The sequence below is a fragment of the Microtus pennsylvanicus genome, chromosome 8, assembly GCF_037038515.1.
Source record: "Microtus pennsylvanicus isolate mMicPen1 chromosome 8, mMicPen1.hap1, whole genome shotgun sequence".
Taxonomy (NCBI): domain Eukaryota; kingdom Metazoa; phylum Chordata; class Mammalia; order Rodentia; family Cricetidae; genus Microtus; species Microtus pennsylvanicus.
In genome coordinates this window covers 19086750-19106940 of record NC_134586.1, presented here as the reverse complement: position 1 = coordinate 19106940, position 20191 = coordinate 19086750, and the positions used below count along the sequence as shown (strand labels likewise).

At 38.1% G+C, this 20191-nt stretch overlaps 1 protein-coding gene across 1 annotated transcript; it reads right to left on the bottom strand.

The window, feature by feature from the left end:
* Nucleotides 1-1286: 1286 nt before the first annotated feature.
* LOC142855697 (C-type lectin domain family 2 member E-like) lies at nucleotides 1287-19938 on the bottom strand. The gene is made up of 4 exons (XM_075982143.1): nucleotides 19806-19938; nucleotides 2891-3066; nucleotides 2571-2677; nucleotides 1287-1401 (listed from the first exon to the last, which is right to left on the bottom strand). Exons 1-4 carry the CDS (start codon nucleotides 19936-19938, stop codon nucleotides 1287-1289), a joined length of 531 nt encoding a protein of 176 aa, XP_075838258.1.
* Between the last annotated feature and the right edge of the window lie 253 nt (nucleotides 19939-20191).

Here is a 20191-nt window from a genome sequence, read left to right as displayed (position 1 = left end):
GAGAAATTCTGTCTTGAAACATAAAAATGAAAGGAATTAAAAAATAATAAAATATAGACTCAAAATAAGCAATCTACAAACTTTATTTTTATTTAATTTTATTATTTATTTGTGTGTGCATATACATACAGCAAAAGTTACAGGACAAATTGCTGTATTGTTGGTCCAGATGTTAAACTCAGGTGATCAGTCTTAGTGGCTGGTGCCTTACCTTCAGAGCCATATCACTTGACCTGACTAAATACTTTAATAAAGAGTAAAGCTATGTCCTATGTGGTGATCCATAGCTCCAATTCCAGCCATCTCGGGATTAGTATTACATAGCAGCCTTGTTATAATACAAAATTTACAAAAAGAGATGGTGGCAAATAACAGTGCAGTGTTTGCTAGCATTAGTGAGAAAGTTTAATCCATATGTCAATAAAGTAAGGAAACAACGTAAATAGAAGTGATTGTGACCTGTTATTTTATCCTTTCATGGTCCCATCAGTACAGTATAGCATATGAACAAAACATTTTAAATACTTTGTTCTTAAACTCAAAAATGTGTAAATGGTTGCTTTGAAGGAGGTTCAATACTTAACTGTCTCCTGATCCGAAAAGAGCCTAATACAGAATAAAATTCAAGTGGTATACTCATATATGAAACTATGAAAAAAGTTAATTTAGGAAAATAAAATGACATTTGCTTATAACATACCCTTAGTCTATTTTAATTTTTAAAATAACATTGAGAAGTAAAGTGTAAAACCTTTTTGACAATGGTGTTGAATCACAGAGTACACAGCATCGGGTTCAATCCTGTTTAGATCGCTTTTCATATTTGTCATTGAATTTTGTAAAAGAATGATGACAATGTTTACAAAAATATTTTGAGGCTGCAGAAGAATTATCATATTTCTCGTGATTATTGAATCTTTTCTATGGGTTCAGAACCTCACATTTTTAGTTTCCAAACCTTTAAAGCAAGGACCAATAAAAAAATTCATAAAAAATCATAAAAGTGGAGCTTACTAATACAGACATGACTGTACTTTCAGTTTAATATTTGAGTATTAACTCATACCGAAACATCTAGAATCTTCTGTGTTTTTCCAGTTTCCTGGATCTATAATCCTCTAAGCAAGTTTTTGTCTTTGCTGTCAACGCATATTATTGATGGATTTTGATGATTTTAGCAGATCAGGAGTGGAACAGAAATTGCAGATAAAAAGTCACAGAACATCTGTTTCTCAGTCATTCTTTGGCATATTCCCTGCTCTGGATTTGAAATATTTTGGTTACTGTTAGGTATAGCTGTTGGACTTGCTACAAATCCACTTTTTAGGAGTGTAGTCCCTAGCACTGCTGATCCCTCTGTCACTCAGGTAAGCACATTCCCCTTCTCCTCTGGTGAGAACCCTAAAGCAAAAAAGCAAAACAACAAAATTATGCACAGGCCAACATTGCATTCTAACACCTGAACTAGTTTTTCACCTACCATCTTTTACATACTCAGGTCTCAATTTGAACACTACATCTTGTCTTTTGCCAACACTGACCCTGTAATATGTGTACAAGGCATTTAACTGGCGCTTGATGTCATGTTCAAATGGACTGCTGCCACGGGTGGCTTCACTGAGGGTGATTTTCGACTGTATCTTGAAGCATTTTATGCATGTTTTTTTAAAAAAATATTTATTTATTTATTATGTATACAATATTCTGTCTGTGTGTATGCCTGCAGGCCAGAAGAGGGCACCAGACCCCATTACAGATGGTTGTGAGCCACCATGTGGTTGCTGGGAATTAAACTCTGGACCTTTGGAAGAGCAGGGAATGCTCTTAACCTCTGAGCCATCTTTCCAGCCCCCTTTACACATGTTTTAAAGTAGGAGAAAATCCACTTCTTATTAAACTACTAAAAGGTCTTTAGTGATCATGTGACTGGATCTATGTTTTATTGTTCCAGTGAATGGCTCCATTCAAAATGGCTATTCTTGCTTCCAAGAGCTGTCTCTGTGCTTTTTGATGATGAGACTTTTGAGGAGTTTCCCAATGCCCCTGGTGTCTCTACTTCTGTGACAGGTGCAGCTGTTGAAACAGTTTGACTGACAAGTCCTACCCCAGTTGTACAGCCGCTTCCTGGAGTTTCAGAATTCTCATTGCTCATTTGAAATTTTGTAGACAACCCACACAGGTGTTTCTCAGGGAGGAAAAGTTTTTGAATGACAATTGAGCAGACGATATCTACTCCAGAGTCATCACCATGCTAAAGATTTCAAGTGAAATCACGCTAATTAAATGCTTTGAGAATGGTGGCCAATAAGTGGGAGAACATCTAAAAAATTTAAATAATTTATAAGGATGTGGAGTTTGCTAGGGATTGATTCTGCATGTAAGCACACAGCCTACCTCTCAGACACACCTCCACTTGGAAGGTTTATGTTCCTGCCTTCCCAGTATAGTTGACTTCAAATGACACAGCCATTTATCTCTTATAAACACACACACACACACACACACACACACACACACACACACTTCACAAAAGTGATCACAGTAGAAGGAAAAGAGGTCTGAAAACATACGAGCTGTTATACTCAGTGTTGTCTGTCCACCTCCAAAGGTGATGTGATGACTTTCTGTGCAGGCCAATCCAGTGATCAGAAGGTCCCTTGTATCTCTTCATGAAATTCTGTTATAAAACACACAAAAAATACATTTATCTTTCAGCTTCCAATGACCATTGGGTGTTTCTAATATACAGCCTCATCTAAGAATGGCAGCTGAGGGTCATTGATTTTGGAGCCATAATATTTCTCAGTTCTCAGTGGATGTGTTTTTACATACATAATCCAAAATACATTGCTGACCACAAACAACAAGCCGATTCCTGATTCTTTCTTACCAGCTCCTCCAGGCTCTCAAATTTAGCTAGATGGGCCTCTAATGCCATGCAGGAGGTTTGACTGGATGTCCAGTTTCTCATGTCTTCAGAAAAATAAAAACATTTGTTTCCAAATCCAATCCATTCTCTTGGGCAGGTGGCATAGCAAGGTCTATGGTACTCAATGCCAGATCTCACTAAAATGCAGACAGTGTCATGAAGTATAATAAACATTTTCATGTCTCATCCCTTTGGCTGGCTATTCAAATATTAGCGGTGATGTGTGTACTTGGACTGTACTTTAATAATTGATAACTAGGGGACTCCTTCCTAGCATAATGGTCCCCAATCCAGAGCCTTCTGGCGGGGGTATGAGGAAGTGCTTTTTCCCCCTTCTATGTATTTAATGTTTCAGACAGAATGTCACTATGTCCCCCTAAATGGCCTGGAACTCACTAAGTAGACTGCACTTGTCTAGAACTTTTTGATATGGCTAAAATTATTTCATAAAACAATATTGCGTGGTGGTGGTGGTGGTGGTGGTGGTGGTGCAAAAATTTAAGCCCAGCATTGAGAGAAAGAGGCAGACAGGCCTCCAAGTTCAAGGTCAGCCTGGTCTAGCGAGTTTCAAGACAGTGAGGACTATAAATATATAGATGTACAAGCAGCCAAGTTGTACAAGATTTTATCACATCATTCACAATAGTCTAAAACTAAAACTTAAAAATTACATATTCTGTAACTTTCTGTTTAATATTTTCAGACCATGATTGAAGATATTAACTGAAACTATGGGTCATTGGGGTGGGAGTCCTGTTCCTTTTCCAATCATATTACCCTTCTTTGTTCTCACTACCTTTAACTATAGCAATCATCTTGATAGTCTCTTTTAAAGTTTTCCTCTTCTTTTTATCTATGTTGATATTTCCCAGGTGGATAGATGTCTTTGTGTAGAGGTTGTCATCTTATAAGTCCTTTACCTCTCAATGGCAAAGTAGCACAAACTGCAATTGTAGCTACAGTAAAGAAGAAGATTATTACACAGTAGCAGGAAAGTCTAGCAGGTCAGACGTTTCTGAGACATTTTCCTTGGAGTTTTTCACCTGAAAATATAAATATCAGAATATCAGTCTCATGAACTTGCAAAGGAAGGTAAAGGTGACCCCTAAAAGACAAGGATGTCTGCTCACCACTCTAGTGTGACGCTGGAAGGCCTAGCCAAGATAACAGGGCAAAAATAAAAGTAACTTTCAAGTATGATAGAGATAAAAGTGTTGATACTCAGATGGCATGAATATATTTTCATATGAATTTCTAAGAAGTCTATTAAAAGGGCTCTAAAAGTAATGAACACGCTTACAATGTTGCAGGAAAATATGTCAATGCTGAAAGTAATTTTCATTATCGTGCAGTAGCAGTTGTCAAAAGCAAACAATTGTATAAGGATACCAATATTCACAGCACTGCCACTACATAATTATACATCCAATGCAACATTGGGGTTTTTAAAATTCTCAGTACAATGTAGATACAATTAATTTCAAGGGAGAGATACAGAGACAGCCAGAGATGGAGAGCTAGACACACACACAGCGGGGCGGGGGAGGGAGTTTTATTCTTTTTTAGGAGAAAGAGCAGAATGTTCATTGCACTAAATCCAGTTTATTTTTATGGCGTGCAGGTAAACCTTTCAGTATTGTAACAAAGAAAATCTTTACCTGAGACAAGCTCTCAAACACCAAGATATTTTTTTTATCAATATAGACTTAAGTTCTAGGCTTCATGTCTGGTTCTGTAGTCTATTTTAAATTGGTTATAATACAGAGGATGAGCTGTGAATTATACTATAAACACCCAGTGTTCAAGCATCATATGCAGAAGAATTTTCATCATTTCTCTACCTAAGAATTTTCCACCTTCCCCATCTGCAGTACACATGCACACATAGTATAAACACAATGGTTTTCAAAAAGAAAAATGAGCCATAATGTGGAATATAATCACACACACATATGCATTAAATTTGCTTAATATTGTCAAAATTTGGGAAAAATAGTTGAAATACAGCTTAACATCTGTTACAATGAAACTGCGTTTACCTCATACCCTGGATCTAAGGGAAATGCCTGTGTTTACATATAAAACTTGCCTGTGTTTACAGCAGTTTTATGAATTAACACTTGTACTTTACAGCAACCCAAATATCCCTGAGCTTGTAACAAGTAAAACAATATTACTCAGAACTGGTGAAAATGAAAAGGGAAGCTGTAGCTCATGCTTGTACCTGCCCGTATCTTGTGCCTTCTAGGTTAAATGTTTCTCAGCTTGTCCCTGGAAGTCCCTACATTAGGACACACACATCTAAAACAAACTAAACAAACAAAAAAAATAAAATCCAACCAACCAGCCAACCAAACAATCAACCAAACAAAAACCATGCCTCAGTTTTCTGTAATTAATTTATTGTTTATTGCTCAGAAATAGTTGAGTATTACATACTCCAATAGAGTAACTCATATAACAGAACCCTCAAGAATGTCCACTTCTACAGAGACCCACTGTGACAGGCTAATAGGTAGGAGGTTCAGCTCCACTAAGGGTCCTGGGCAAATCTCCTCTCTATCTTTTAGTTTGAAACAAATTGCATTAAAATACATACCTATTTCTACCACTTGTAAGCAGTGTGAGGTAGTAAAGTCTGACTTTAGATTGTCCATTGTAGTTCCTTCAACCTCTGAAGCACTCTTCTATGACCTGAGAGGAAGGGACTAAACTGAATTCAGGAGAAAGTTTGAAACTTGAAACTGTGGAGAGGGAGAAAGAACCTTGTACTCTGTCTGATGTTGCTGCTAATAAGTACCAATAATCTCAGTGCAGCCTGCCTGGGTGATTCATCAACTACTTCTTATCAGTCCTGAATATGTAAGCTCTCATCAGTTTATTCTTTCTGAATGAAATAGATGCAATGCATGCTATTTCTGCCAGGAGGAACTGTCTAAGCACTCTCTGTGTTGATTCCCCTTTAGGCTTTACAGCAGGTGGGGCAAAACTGATCCATAAAGCGACAAGAATGAAACTGGCTTAGCCTGAGTTTATTGCAAGCAGTGTTGGACCAGGGCTTCTAGAGTCTGGCCCAGATCATTTTGCTTTAGTTACAACACCATTTTTTTTAAAAAAAACTATCCACATAACAATTAACTCAGTCTCAAGTAAACAAAAATTTAAGACATGTTTACATTGAGATTCTCTACAAAGTACATCTGGCTTCTTTTATGAGAATGGGTACTGTTGACTCAGAGACAGAGCCCAAGATTTAGGGTCTAGAGAATTTGACTGAGGTAAATATAATGCCTGTGGGTATTCAGATAGCCTGGCTCTAAGATAACACAGAAGTTGCTTAGGCTTTTGTAAAGTATAAATGTTCTTACTTTTAAGAGAGGGTTTTATGGTTTAAAAGCAATGCTCAGGACTTAGGGAGAAAGGTCTTGGACAAATAAAAATGCAAATTCTAAGAGATAAGACATAGCCTGTGTCATTAGACACTAAAGGATCACTGAGTTGTAAAATGACATCATTCTTAGAGTTACAGATAGAACAGCTTTCTGGAACATTCCATTGAAGAAGCAAACTGTGTGCTTAGCTTTCATGGCTTCTCTTTGTGTGCACAGGTTCTTTATTTTCTACAACTCTCCAAATAGAGTATGATCTAAGAGGAATGTCTTTTCTATTTCTCTTCATACTAGTTCTTACTATTTATCCTTACTCTAGCCCAAGTTTCTACACCTGCAGTTCTCCACTCTGGAAACCGGAGGTTGGCTGTGCAAACATAAAAAAAAATCAGTCAGCTTATTAGTGCTTATCTCAATTCCTTTTCTGTAAGCATATGTTCCATAATATTAATGAAGAATTGTTTTTTAGAGTGTCCTTCACCCATCCTGAGGGAAAGACAAACAGGAGGGAAACAATATGAAAGGAATTAGGGAAGTATTGGATTACTCACACTTCTTTACTTGGCAGTCACTACCCAAGGGACTGTAGCGCCATGAATGAGATCTTATCCATGGAGAAAATTAGAGCATTACCTATTCCTTTTTGGACAATCTCCAAGAGAATCCCTCACTCCGGGCAATCTCTGAGAAGAGCTGCCTCTCTTCCATGGACAGTCTTCTTGATTACCCCATCAGTATCACTGTTCCTGGAGGCAGGTACCACTGCCATAAGAACTACCTTCTAGCAGTGAAGGGCTCAAAGGGGATGGGATCCATGGAGTCGGCATACTAAGACCTATTTATCTGAGGAGGTAAGGGAAAAGACACACACTCTATTGATGGTTTCCTTCAGATCTTTTTCTTATTCTTCTGGATCTTTTCTATTTTTCTTGATGACTTCCTTCTACCACTGCTTCCTGATGTCTTCCCTTAACTCTCTTCCATTTTGCCTTACAGCTTACATATCCCAGCAAAATCTTTCAAGCAGTATAAACATTACAATGTGGTTACATTAGATTTTTCAAGTGAATTATTCCAATGAATATAGGTAAAACACAACATGTTTTCCATATCCTTTACATGATTAAACTCTTCATGTATTACTGGTGAAAAAAAAAGTTTTCCCAAGAACCTACACATATTCATGACCATAGCAACTTGTCACAGATTAACAGGGTGTAAGCAAGCAAGCAAACTATTTTTCTCAGTCAGTTCTTTGGCTGGCACTGCATTTTGCGTCACAAAGAAAGGACTAATCATTTTATTCTTTATCTCAAAAGATAATTGTGTAAGAAATCTTAAAAGAATCACATGTCAGAGCTGGAGAGCTGACGCAGAGGTTAAAGAGCACTGATTGCTCTTCCAGAGTTTCTGAGTTCACTTCCCAGCAAACACATGATGACTCACAACCATCTATAATGAGATTTGATGCCCTCCATGCAAGAACACTGTATATATATATATGTATATATACACATAAATCTTTAAAAATAAATCTTAAAAACAGAATCACAAATCTAACATATTTATATGAAAAAGAACCAGTCAGCTCTATTTAAATCCTCAGGGTCATTCCCACTCATCAACAGATGTTTACATCAGGAAGTGAGGGTGAAAATGGGTACAAGGAATTGATCATCACCATTAGTCACAAACTCATCTGAGCACCTAAGGCCAATCAGCTATAATAATTGTACTTTTTTTTTGTTCTTTCCCCCTGACCTTAATAAGTTCCTCACTCAACTCTCTGCCTTTCTAAGACTTTGGATTGTTTTTCACTTCAAAGCTACTTAATAAAAACATCTTTGTCTAACTTTAAGCTATTTTTATTTATTTATTTATTATTTATTATTTATTTATTTATTAAAGATTTCTGTCTCCTCCCCGTCACTGCCTCCCATTTCCCTCCCCCCTCCCAATCAACTCCCCCTCTCTCATCAGCCCGAAAAGCAGTCAGGGTTCCCTGACCTGTGGGAGTCCAAGGACCTCCCACCTCCTTCCATGTCTAGTAAGGTGAACATCCAACCAGCCTAGGCTCCCACAAAGCCAGTACGTGCAGTAGGATCAAAACCCAGTGCCACATACTGGCTTTGTGGGAGCCTAGGCAGAAAATGTGTGTGAGAGAGATTACTATGTGGTGTTATATACAAACACTGTGGCATTAAAACTAAGTAAGTCAAATGGTGAATGATTATAAATATTCCAGGATTTTAGAGTGTGGAAATAAAGAAAGTAATCTTGGATGTCTCAAGAAAAATTAATGAGAAGGTTTTAACTAGAAGTTTATTTTAATATTAAGCCATTGCAGGTTAATAATGGGAGCGAAACAAAAGCAGTGATGCTCCTTCATGTGAAAACAAATGTGATATAGTAATAATTATATTCCAGAAGGTGAAAATATCATAATTAAGTTGAAATATGATAAAAAATCTTCTTCTTCAGGCTAAAAACAAAAAGGAATTGTTACATGAGCAGAGTTGCTCACCAGGAAGCTAGAAGCCCTCCTTCCCACAGAGGCACTGTTTTAAGCATTGCCATACAGACCAGAGCACCTCTGTGAGAAGTCTGGGGACTAGCTGGAAAGTTGAAACCAGGGCCAATTTAAACCAAGATGCATTACAGAGAAGAGGGTAGGCAACTGATACAGCTCTGTCTTGCTTCATCCTGCAGAAGACCTAGGAGGAAACATTCCATACTGTTGAGACATAGACCAATCCAAGACTTCCTCAGAGGCCCTAATGAAATAAAAAATGGAAACTATTTCTGTGTCCTGGCCCAGGGTTGAATGTGGCAAGGCCAGTCTGGAGCTGGGGCCAGGCCTCTAAGGATTTTAAGTATCAGTCTGATCTCACTGCTAACATGGCAGGTGATTGGCTTACTGAGATGTCTTCAGATCTTTGAAAAAGGATTTTTAAAACTAATCATAAAAGATGTTCAAGGATACTGTTGTAAGAGGTTGCTTGTTTGTTTTCTGGCCACCCAGACTCCTGAAATAACCACACAGAAACTCTATTAGTAAAATCACTTTTTGGCCTATTTGCTATAAACTTCTTATTGACTAGCTTTTACATCTTAATTTAACGTATTTCCATTACTCTGTGTATGGCCATGTAGTTATAGCTTACTGGCAAGGTTCGGCATCTGTGTTTGGCAGCAGCTCCATGGCTTCTCTCTAACTCCTCCTTCTTTCTCCCAGCGTTCGGTTTAGTTTTCCCGGCCTACCTCTATTCCCAGTGCAGGCCCAAGATAATTTCTTTATTAACCAGTGGTATTCACAGCATGCAGAGGGGAATCCCACATTAGGATACCACAAAGAAAAAAGCATAGGGAAGCAATGCATAGGTAAATTATATGAAAAAAAATGTAGAAACTGCAAATAGAACCAAACATAAATTATGAAATGAAAAATATACTAACAGAACTAAAAATATGTTAGTTTTAAATCTGGATAAGGGTGAAGGGATTGGGAGAGAGAAGAGTAAAAGAATGGGTTAACCAAAACTAGGAAAGTATGAGAAAGTCATATGAAAACACAGTAATTTATAAGCTAGTTTAAAATTTATGTTTTTTTAATGTGTTTGAATTGAGGTGCCCAGCATGGGTGGACAATACTGTTCCCAGAAGATATGTGTTAGTAAACAAAACTCTCAATGTAAGTCATGAGATACTCTGCAAGTTACTGGTCAGAGAGACCCAAGACTTACTTAAAACAAGACAGGCTACTGCCATTGCTCTTTACTCAACAGCGTTACTATAAGGGCAAGTGCCAATGGCCATGTCAGGGGAGCAGCAAATGGCAATGGACGTCAGGGGACTGGTGCATCAGGAAATAAAACCCTGATGAGTAACTCTTGGATAGGCAAGAATATCTCTTGTTACTGCTGTGTCTTTACATGTTTGCTTCCATCATTTTTCTCTGGTATCTGGCATAGTGTGCATGGATGTGGGGAAATCCCCACTGCCCCAATGTGATATGATTATCTTTTAAAAATATTCCATTCTACTGGCATTCTTACCCGTGGATTATTATGAAAATTGTCTCCTCTTAAGCTGTACTAGTTAACTGAAATAATGATTTTATACAAAAATAATGCTAGTTTAACAAGAATTTTGATGATTGAGAATCTTTAATAAATATAACAAGGAATTATGAAAGAGGTTAGCTTAGTGGGAAATTAATATAGGTAAAGAAAGCTTTGATGTTGACTCCACCCCTTATAAAGCTAGGGCTGCAGAGGAAAGAAAAACAGAACAAGGAAATGCCAGATTGCTAGTTTCTCTTGAGGAGTCATATACGACTTAGGTTAATGTATAAGAAAAACAACTGAGTTCCAGAAGCTGAGTTACCTCAAGTTCTTTTAATATTATTGCTGAGAGATATGCTCAGCTTTCAGTGTGCATCATATCTAAAACAAAATTTTAAAATAGGACTTAAGGTTATATTAAGATGTTTTTGCTAATAACATTGAAGTGAAAAATCTTGGGAAACAATCTAAAGTTTAGTAAGACACATAGTTGAGTGATGAACACATTAAGATCAGGAAACAAGAACAAAGTAGGCTAAATATTATTGGCTGTCATGTCTTTCTTGCCAGAATTGGTTTGTGATCAAAGATGATGATTAATTCCTTGTACACATTTCTGCCCTCAGCTTCCTAATATAAAAAATGTTGATGAATGGTTAAGCACCCTGAGGATTTAAAGTAAAGGTCATTTTGATTGTTTGTCATATATAAAAGTTTAGGTTTATGATTCTTTTAAGATTCCTTATAAAATTACCTTTTGAGATAGGTAGTGAAACGATTTATTCCTTCTTTATAACTGCAAAATGCAGACTGTCAGTAAAAGAACTTACTGAAAGAAATACCTTATTTATTTATGTTCTCTTAATCTGTAACAAGTTGCTGTGTATAAATTTATGTTAATTCGTGAGATAATTATGTTTGTCATCTATAAGAGGTAGAATGTTTATTCATGTAAGGGAAATGAGAAACATGTTTTTTACCTGTAGGCATTGTAATTATTCACTTGAAAAATAGAATGTAACCACCTTGCAATTTTTATAATGCCTGAAAGGTTATGTTGGGATATATAAGCTGTAAAGGAAAAATAAATACAAGACAGAGAGAAATGAGAGAGAAAAGAAAAAAAAACCCTAAGAGTATGTGTGCGTGTGTGTTTTCCTTTTTGCTGGCCACAGAGAGTTAAGTTTAGCCTACCGCTCTGACCCCAGAGAAATTTTACTCCCTCATATAGAAAAGTCAAGTTGAGAGATAGTCTGACAACTCTTTTGGCTCCTCCTTAAACCCTGAGCTGCTAAAGGGCAATAACGTAGTACTGAAGATACCATAAACTTTGGTGTCTGGACATAAAGAAAGCAATCTGGAATAGAGCATAAAGCCTCAAACTGCTGGTAAAATTTCATAATGCTGTAAGTTTCTGTGTAGGCTGCTGAGAGAGAAGCCATCAATGGTCTTGCTCTATAGCACCAATAAGCCACACAAGATGATCAGTGATGCAAGGGTGGTATGAAGGTTATGGAGGTAAACAACTGCTTTCCAATTAGATTTGAGTTCTACTCATTTCTGGTGGTTTATATATGTTGCAAACATATGGATATGGAGGACATAGGCCATAAAGAGTAATTCATACCCTTACAATAATTATCACAAAATTAAGTCCTTTAAGATCATATAGGGGAGAGGCAAAACAATTTCTAAACTATATCTGACCACTCTGCTTCTAATAGAAGTTTTCTCTAAAATAGATGATTGATTGATTAATAGATGATAGATAGATAGATAGATAGATAGATAGATAGATACATACATACATACATACATACATACATAGAATGAATGAATATAAATCCTGGCACTCATAACATAAGAGCAGGAGACTTATTAAAGTCTAACTGCCCAGGGAACAGGAAACACACAGTCTAGTCACCTTTCCTCACAGAGAAAGAAAAATCAACTTGAGTCTACTCTAGACCTCTATGGGAAAGGGAAACAGCTGACCTAGATGCTGTTCTTTCCCACATAAGATGGGATGGAATAAGTGGAGAAACACTGAAGAATTTATCATTAAAGGCACATGGTTACTAACACCCTGAGGCCTCATCACATTTCCTTGTTCTTCTACCTCACCAGCATGCTAAAGGTCTAATTCTGCGGTTCCTTTACTGGAAGCATTATGTCTGGTCATCTAGAAAAAATCACAAGGCAGTGTATAATGCAAAACATGTGACTAGAAGATCAAGAGAAACCTTCAGAACAGGACATTAAAGTGGTGGAGGAAAAGCAAATGAGACATCACCTCTTACCCATTGGATAATTATGCTAAGAAAGAATCTTCTTCACTAAGGAAATGAAAGGTTGTTAAAGATGGCCTTGTTGGGCACAGAATCTGGATCTCCAAACCAACCTAGAGACTGAATTCAATGCAAAACCAAAGAGCCTTTTACTCTTTTACTAATTACCAGTTAACTCAGTTCCTCAATCTGTCCGACACAGTGGATGGAGTAGGAAGTGCCCCAAGCTGCAATGGGGCAAGGTATATATTGGGGTAGAGCAAAGGGGCATCTGTGGGGGGGCTGCTAGTTGCATAATGACAGTCTCAGGAGTGATGTATCTCCAAGCCAGGGGAACCTGTCCTGAGAGGATTGGTCAGCTGCAGCTGTGGAAAGGTCGTTATATCTGGAGGTCATCCAGGGGGTAGTTACTGCTTTTCACCATTATCAGTGAAGCACATCCAGAGCCTGCCAGCTAGCTTCTGACCCTCCTAGTAGTTGGAACAAGGTTGGACAAGTTTGGGCAAGGTCAGGAGCTCAGCATATTCTGCTAAGTGAGGGGCCTACATCTTGCTAGGTCTTTTCTGCAGCCTGTTCTGACTACCAAAGGAGAAGGCGCTGGGTTAGGGTCTGGACCTTCAGTCATAAGAGACATTGAGCTTCTCTGCTCACTGCCCAAGTGTCCATGTTTCAGAGTTGATCTTTGTGCCAGGAGAAGTCTAGCCTTCTGTCTACTTTCTTAAGGTCAAAGGTGATGCTGTAGTGATGCATATCAATAGCAGGAAGCCAGCCTCTCTCTTCTTCTGATCCATGAGAATGAATGGAGATAGAAGTGGTTCAGACAAACCTAAAGTTTGAAGTCTTCCTCAACATGGACAGCATGTGGACAAGAAAACCTTACACAATACTCACTGTGTAAACTATCTTTGGGGAAGCAAGCTTGCCTGCTGCTGCCTTTTTTAACTGTCATGAATCCTGTTGTAATGACCACAGATCCTGCATTCCCTTCCTTCAGATACACACCTAGTGCCAGACTGCGGGATCATTTGGTGCTCTTTATCATTGACTCATTCATTTAATCAGTCATAGACTGATTGGATGTTCAATAATCCATTTGTTTCTCTGCCTCTTTAGTAATGGGCCTACTGTCTTCCGCAACGGCTCAGTAATTATGCATTCTCACTAGCTGTATACCTATTAGGGTCCAGCCTCCACAGGTTTCTAAGTTCCAGGGTAGGGGTGCATGGATTAGAAATGTTAGATACAAAAGAAATAGAGTCAGGAAGGCAACCCAGAGAATGCTGAATGTTTATTTCTTATGATCTTTAAATACTTCATTCCCAAAGCTATGAAGAAAGTAAAAGACTTTTTTTTTTACCATGATACAACTTACAAAGTGATTACCGTCTTAACACCCAAAACACCAAGTAACCACACTCTAGGTTAAAATATCCTGTTAGTAGTCACACCTTCATTCAATCACCTGTCAATTACCTTGAAGTCTCCAGAGACTTTTTTTTCTTGCTTTCTGTTAGAAAAATAAACAAAGAAAAAAACAGATAACAAGACAAAGTAAAAATGCACAAATGCAAAGTCATCACATGGTTGGGTATAACAGGACCTTGTTCTCTTTTATCACTGCCCATCTCATTACAGAAACATAACACAGTACCCTTCTTTTTTTAATTTATTTATTTTTTATTGAAAATTTCTACCTCCTCCCCTCCTCCCACTTCCCTCCCCTCCCCCACTCCCACTCCACCTCCCCCTCCCTCTCCAGTCCAAGGAGCAGTCAGGGTTCCCTACCCTATGGGAAGTCCAAGGTCCTCCCTGTTCCTCCAGGTCCAGGAAGGTGAGCATCCAAACAGACTAGCCTCCCACAAAGCCCTCCCATGTAGTAGAATCAAAATCCAGCGCCATTGTCCTTGGCTTCTCCATCAGCCTCAGCTGTCAGCCACCTTAAGAGAGTCCAGTTTGATCACATGCTCCATCAGTCCCAGTCCAACTGGCCTTGGTGATCTTCCATTAGATCAGTTCCTCCATCTCAGTGGGTGGACACACCTCTCACGGTCCTGACTTCCTTGCTCATGTTCTTCCTCCTTCTGCTCTTCATATGGACCTTGGGAGCTCAGTCCGGTGCTCCAATGTGGGTCTCTGTCTTTATCTCCATCCATCGCCAGATGAAGGTTCTATGGTGATATGCAAGATATTCATCAGTGTGGCTATAGGATAAGGCCATTTCAGGCTCCCTGTCCTCTGCTGCCCAAGGAACAAGCTGGTGACATCTCCTTGGACACCTAGGAACCCCTCCAGTGTCAGGTCTCTTGCCAACTTTAAAATGGCTCCCTTAACTAAGATATCTACTTCCCTGCTCCCTCATCCACCCCTCCTCCATTCCCACCATCCCATTCTCTCAAGCTCTCCCCATCCTCCCCTTCTCCCCTCTCTCTCGCCATCTCCCCTTATCCCCACCCTACCCCCTACCCCTCTCCCACAATCTTGTCCACTTACAATATCCAGGAGGATAACCATATGTTATTCTTTCTGAGATACCATCTTACACCTGTCAGAATAGCTAAAATAAAAAACACCAATGATAGCCTATGCTGGAGAGGATGTGGAGTAAGGGGAACACTTATCCATTGTTGGTGGGAATGCAAACTTGTACAACCACTTTGGAAAGCAGAGTGGAAGTTTCTCAGGAAACTGGAAGTCAACCTACCTCAGAACCCAGAAATTCCACTATTGGGAATATACCTAAGAGATGCCCAATAATACTACAAAAGCATTTGTTCAGCTATGTTCATAGCAGCACTATTTGTAATAGCCAGAACCTGGAAACAACCTAGGTGCCCCTCAGTAGAAGAATGGATAAAGTAGGTGTGGCACATATACACTTTAGAGTTCTACTCAGCGATAAAAAAACAATGACATCTTGAATTTTGCATGCAAATGGATGGAAATAGAAAACACTATCCCGAGTGAGGTAACCCAGACCCAAAAAGATGAATATGGTACTCATTCATAAGTGGATTTTAGCCATAAATAAAGGACATTGAGCCTATAATTCATGGTTCTAGAGAAGCTAAATAAGAAGGTGAACACAGTACCCTTCTTTAATACGTTGCATGTATTATGCTTCCCTACATGGGCTGCATGCTTATTCCTCTCTTATCTGTTGTACTTAGTTCTCTGTTGTACTCTATTACACTGCTGGCAGGAATGTTGTACACTTCCAATTTACTTACCGTAAATCATAACACAATGAATCTCTCCTAAGGATCCATTTCAGTACTCCTTCTGGAGTACTCACTGAGGAATGAAGCCACTGATCTCGGGATAGGACCCTGGTTAGGTCATGGCTCTGTAGCGGTGTGTCCCCTTTGTCTACATTTCAGCAGCTACTCATTCTTCTAACAAACATCAGAATTACTGAGTATTATCAGAATAGCAAAATCTAGAAATTCTATGAGTAAAAACATTCTAAAAATAAAATATTTTTTCTTGAGTATGGTGGCTTATATTTTTACTGATAACACTCAGGAGGCAGAGGCACGCTGATTTCTATGAGTCTGAAATCATCTATGTGTACATAATGAGTTTGAGACTAGCCAAAGCTACATAGTTAAGACTGTTTTTTTTAAAAAAATACATAAATAAATACTTTCTCCAATTAATAACAACAACCTTCATCAAAGCAGTATTTTTCTTAAAGAATCAGTGGTAAGTACAGGATATTTTCAAATTATTAAAGATTTATCATTTTCATTTATCCTGTTTGAAGTCCACTTAATGCCATTTCACCTTGCCTTCTCCTGGTGTCTATGAAAGAGAACAACAGAAAAAAAATTAACTTCAGGGGATCATCCCACCAGGAAACAAAACCCTGATGGGTAAATCTGGGATAGGCAAAGCCCAGAGACCACAGACCCAAGAATCTTTTGCTTCTGCTGTGCCTTCACATGTTTGCCACTGCTATCTTCCTTTGGTATCTGACATGGTGTGAATACACATGGGAGATTTCCACTGCCCTTAAAACAGTATGATCATTTCGTGGAAATATCATGTTCTCCTGGGCATTTTTATCTATGGATTATTATGAAGATGAGTTGCTCCTAAGATATCCTGCTTAACTGAAACAATGATATTTACATAATAATAGTGTTAGTTTAAATAGGACTTTGATGATTGAGGGTCTTTAATAAATATAGTAAGGGATGATAATAGAACTCTGTTTAGTGGATAAATTAATATTCGTAAAGTTAGGATAAAATGTTGCCCCGTCTCCGATAACAACAGGCTGCAGAGGATAAAAAGTAAATTGAGGAAGTGTCACACAGCTAGAACATGTGAGTTTCTATTGAGGAAAAACAACCGAGTCAGAGTAGCCCAGCTAGTTTAAACTCTTAATGTTGGGAGATGCGTTCACAGGTTTCACAGTGCATCATAGCTGAAACAAAGCTTTAAAAATAGCTTCTGGCTTTATGGTGTCCTCAGAATCTGAGATTCTTTCTTCTATCTCTTGTGGCGGTTTCTCAGGAAATTTGGGATCAACCTACCCCTGGACCCAACAATACCACTCTTGGGAATATATCCAAGAGATGCCCTATCATACAACAAAAGTATATGCTCAACTATGTTCATAGCAGCATTGTTTGTAATAGCCAGAACCTGGAAACAACCTAGATGCCCTTCAATGGAAGAATGGATGAAGAAAGTATGGAATATATACATATTAGAGTACTACTCCGCAGTAAAAAATAAGGACTTCTTGAATTTTGCATACAAATGGATGGAAATAGAAAACACTATCCTGAGTGAGGTAACCCAGACCCAAAAAGAGGAACATGGGATGTACTCACTCATAATTGGTTTCTAGCCATAAATAAAGGACATTGAGCCTATAATTCGTGATCCTAGAGAAGCTAAATAAGAAGGTGAACCCAGAGAAAAACATAAAGTCATCCTCCTGGATATTAACCTTCATCATGTGATGAAAGGAGACAGAGACAGAGTCCCACATTGGAGCACCGGACAGAAACTCCAAGGTCCAAATCAGGAGCAGAAGGAGAGAGAGCACGAGCAAGGAACTCAGGACCGCGAGGGGGTGCACCCACACCCTGAGACAATGGGGATGTTCTATCAGGAACTCACCAAGGCCAGATGGACTGGGTCTGAAAAAGCATGAGGTAAAACCGGACTCGCTGAACATAGCAGACAATAAGGACTGCTGAGAAGTCAAGAGCAATGGCACTGGTTTTTTTTTAAATTTTATATTGATCACATGCTGAATAATATTTATTATAAATTATATATTATAATAAAATTATATTTGGGGGCATGTTGAAAATGTACCCAAATTAATGCCACCTTAAAATTCTTTTATTTATTTATTATATATTTTATTATGACAAGATCAATGCAGTCCTGAATTCTGATGTATCTCATGGTTAAAAAAAATTGTCCTGGAAATTGGGTGATTAAAGGTCATTATTAACACAGCTAAACTTTCCAGGAGTGCAATGTTAGGAGAGTATATTTTAGTATCTGTACTATGATAGCTATATAACCGTGCAGTAGTTATTGTTTCTGACATTGTGTAACCAGCAAGTGGTCAGTTTGCTTCCCACTCATGTGGACAAATGATGCTCATCTCTGGTCGTTTTTTCCACTTAGTTCACACTTTGTAGAACAGAGGTATTTGTGAGCATCTTTATCAGAAATCATCTCACCTCAAACCTTAGCAGAGCTACTGTGGACTTCTTGTAGCCACAGATGGTTTCAGAACTTACAGCTAAAGTTTAGTCTCCTCACAGCATCATGTGAACCTCTGCTTAGAGCATCAAACTTCTCTTCAATCCATTGATGTCTCCTATTCATCCCTACAGCTTTCATTATCAGCATTGCTTATTCAAGTGTTTGCCATGAAAGAATTTAATACTTGGCATGTTTATTCACACGTTTCCCATGTAAAGCTAAACTATCTTGACAAAGAAAGGAGTTAATATGGCAAGAGCAGACATTGTTAACAAATTTTCAGGTGATTCTTATGTATAATAAGACTTGAGAACTTTATAAAATATACAATGAAATTTCTACATGCTAGATTGAATAATTTTCTAGAACTGTTTAGAGTAACTCAAGTTGCACAACTCTGGAAAGTCTTGCACACTTGTTGAAATCTTAGGCCCAGATGGCAAATGAGGCAGATCCTTGTGTGTGGTGTTGAGTGAAATCACTGTCATCAAATAGTGACAGCTCAGGAGGTTTCATTGTGTCTTGAGTGAGATATTTTGCAGGCTTCCTCTCACTTTGTAATCATTAATTGTCTTTGGGAATGAATGTGAATATACACCTCCTGTCTTCTGGAACTCACAACCAAGAGACTGCTGCCACTGCTGTGTAATTGTGAGCACCTGGTACAATTCCACTCTGACCACAGAAAGTGATTTTAAGGAAATCATCACTTTTCTTCTTCACCTGTAATCTGCAAATGTCTGACCTGGAATTTTTAGTCTTGTTTTAAGTCTCTAGGCCTGAAAAAAACCTTGGAGGAGTTAGCACATTCTATAAACCTAAGTCCTCCAGTATCAGTAGCTCTGACAGATAACATCATTTCAGTCAGGTGAATATTTTTTATCTCTATGAGAACCTTCAGGACAATGCTGAAAGGCACATGTGGCTCCCTCCTCAGATCACTATATATTGTTTCTATGTATATATCTATGTATCTATACATATCTATCTATCTATCTATCTATCTATCTATCTATCTATCTATCTATCTGCCTACCTTTTTATCATCTATCTATGTCATCATGTGTCTACCTCATCATGTATCTATCCATCTCTATCTATCTATCTATCTATCTATCTATCTATCTATCTATCTATCTATCTATCTATCTATCTATCATCTATCTATCATCTATCTATTATGTATGTATGTATCTATATATTTATTAATCTTTTATCAATCACAAAATATCTTATATCAACTCCCAGGAGTTTAGTGGGGAGTGATTCCTTAAATTTCAATTCAAGATTGGGTGGTTGTAGGCAGAGTTTTTCTGTAGTGCAGACACTCTCAAATAAACACACTAAAGTTTATATTATATTATAAATGCTCAGCCAACTGCTCGGCCTTATTACTAACTAGTTCTTCCGTGTTCTTTATGTGCACTCTCCCGTGTGGTGGCGTATTTATTAACATGGCAGATTATCTTCTGCTTCCTGTGCATCTGGCTGGCAACTCCAGACTCATCATTTTTCCTTCCAGCATTCTCCATGTCTGGCTCTCCTGCCTAAACTTATTCTGTTCAGCTTCTTTACTAAACCAATCACAGTGAAATATATTCACATAGAGTAAAGGAATATTCTATAGTAGGTAGTAATTTACTCTGACCTTTATTCTGAGGAAATAACTGAGAACAGATGGTTAAAGAAGGAAAGACAAAAAGTCTTTTCCAGAATTTTCTCAGTTTTCTCAAAATGCCTACCATCTTTCTGCTTGGAAGGTAAGAACATGCAAACTGTGCATGA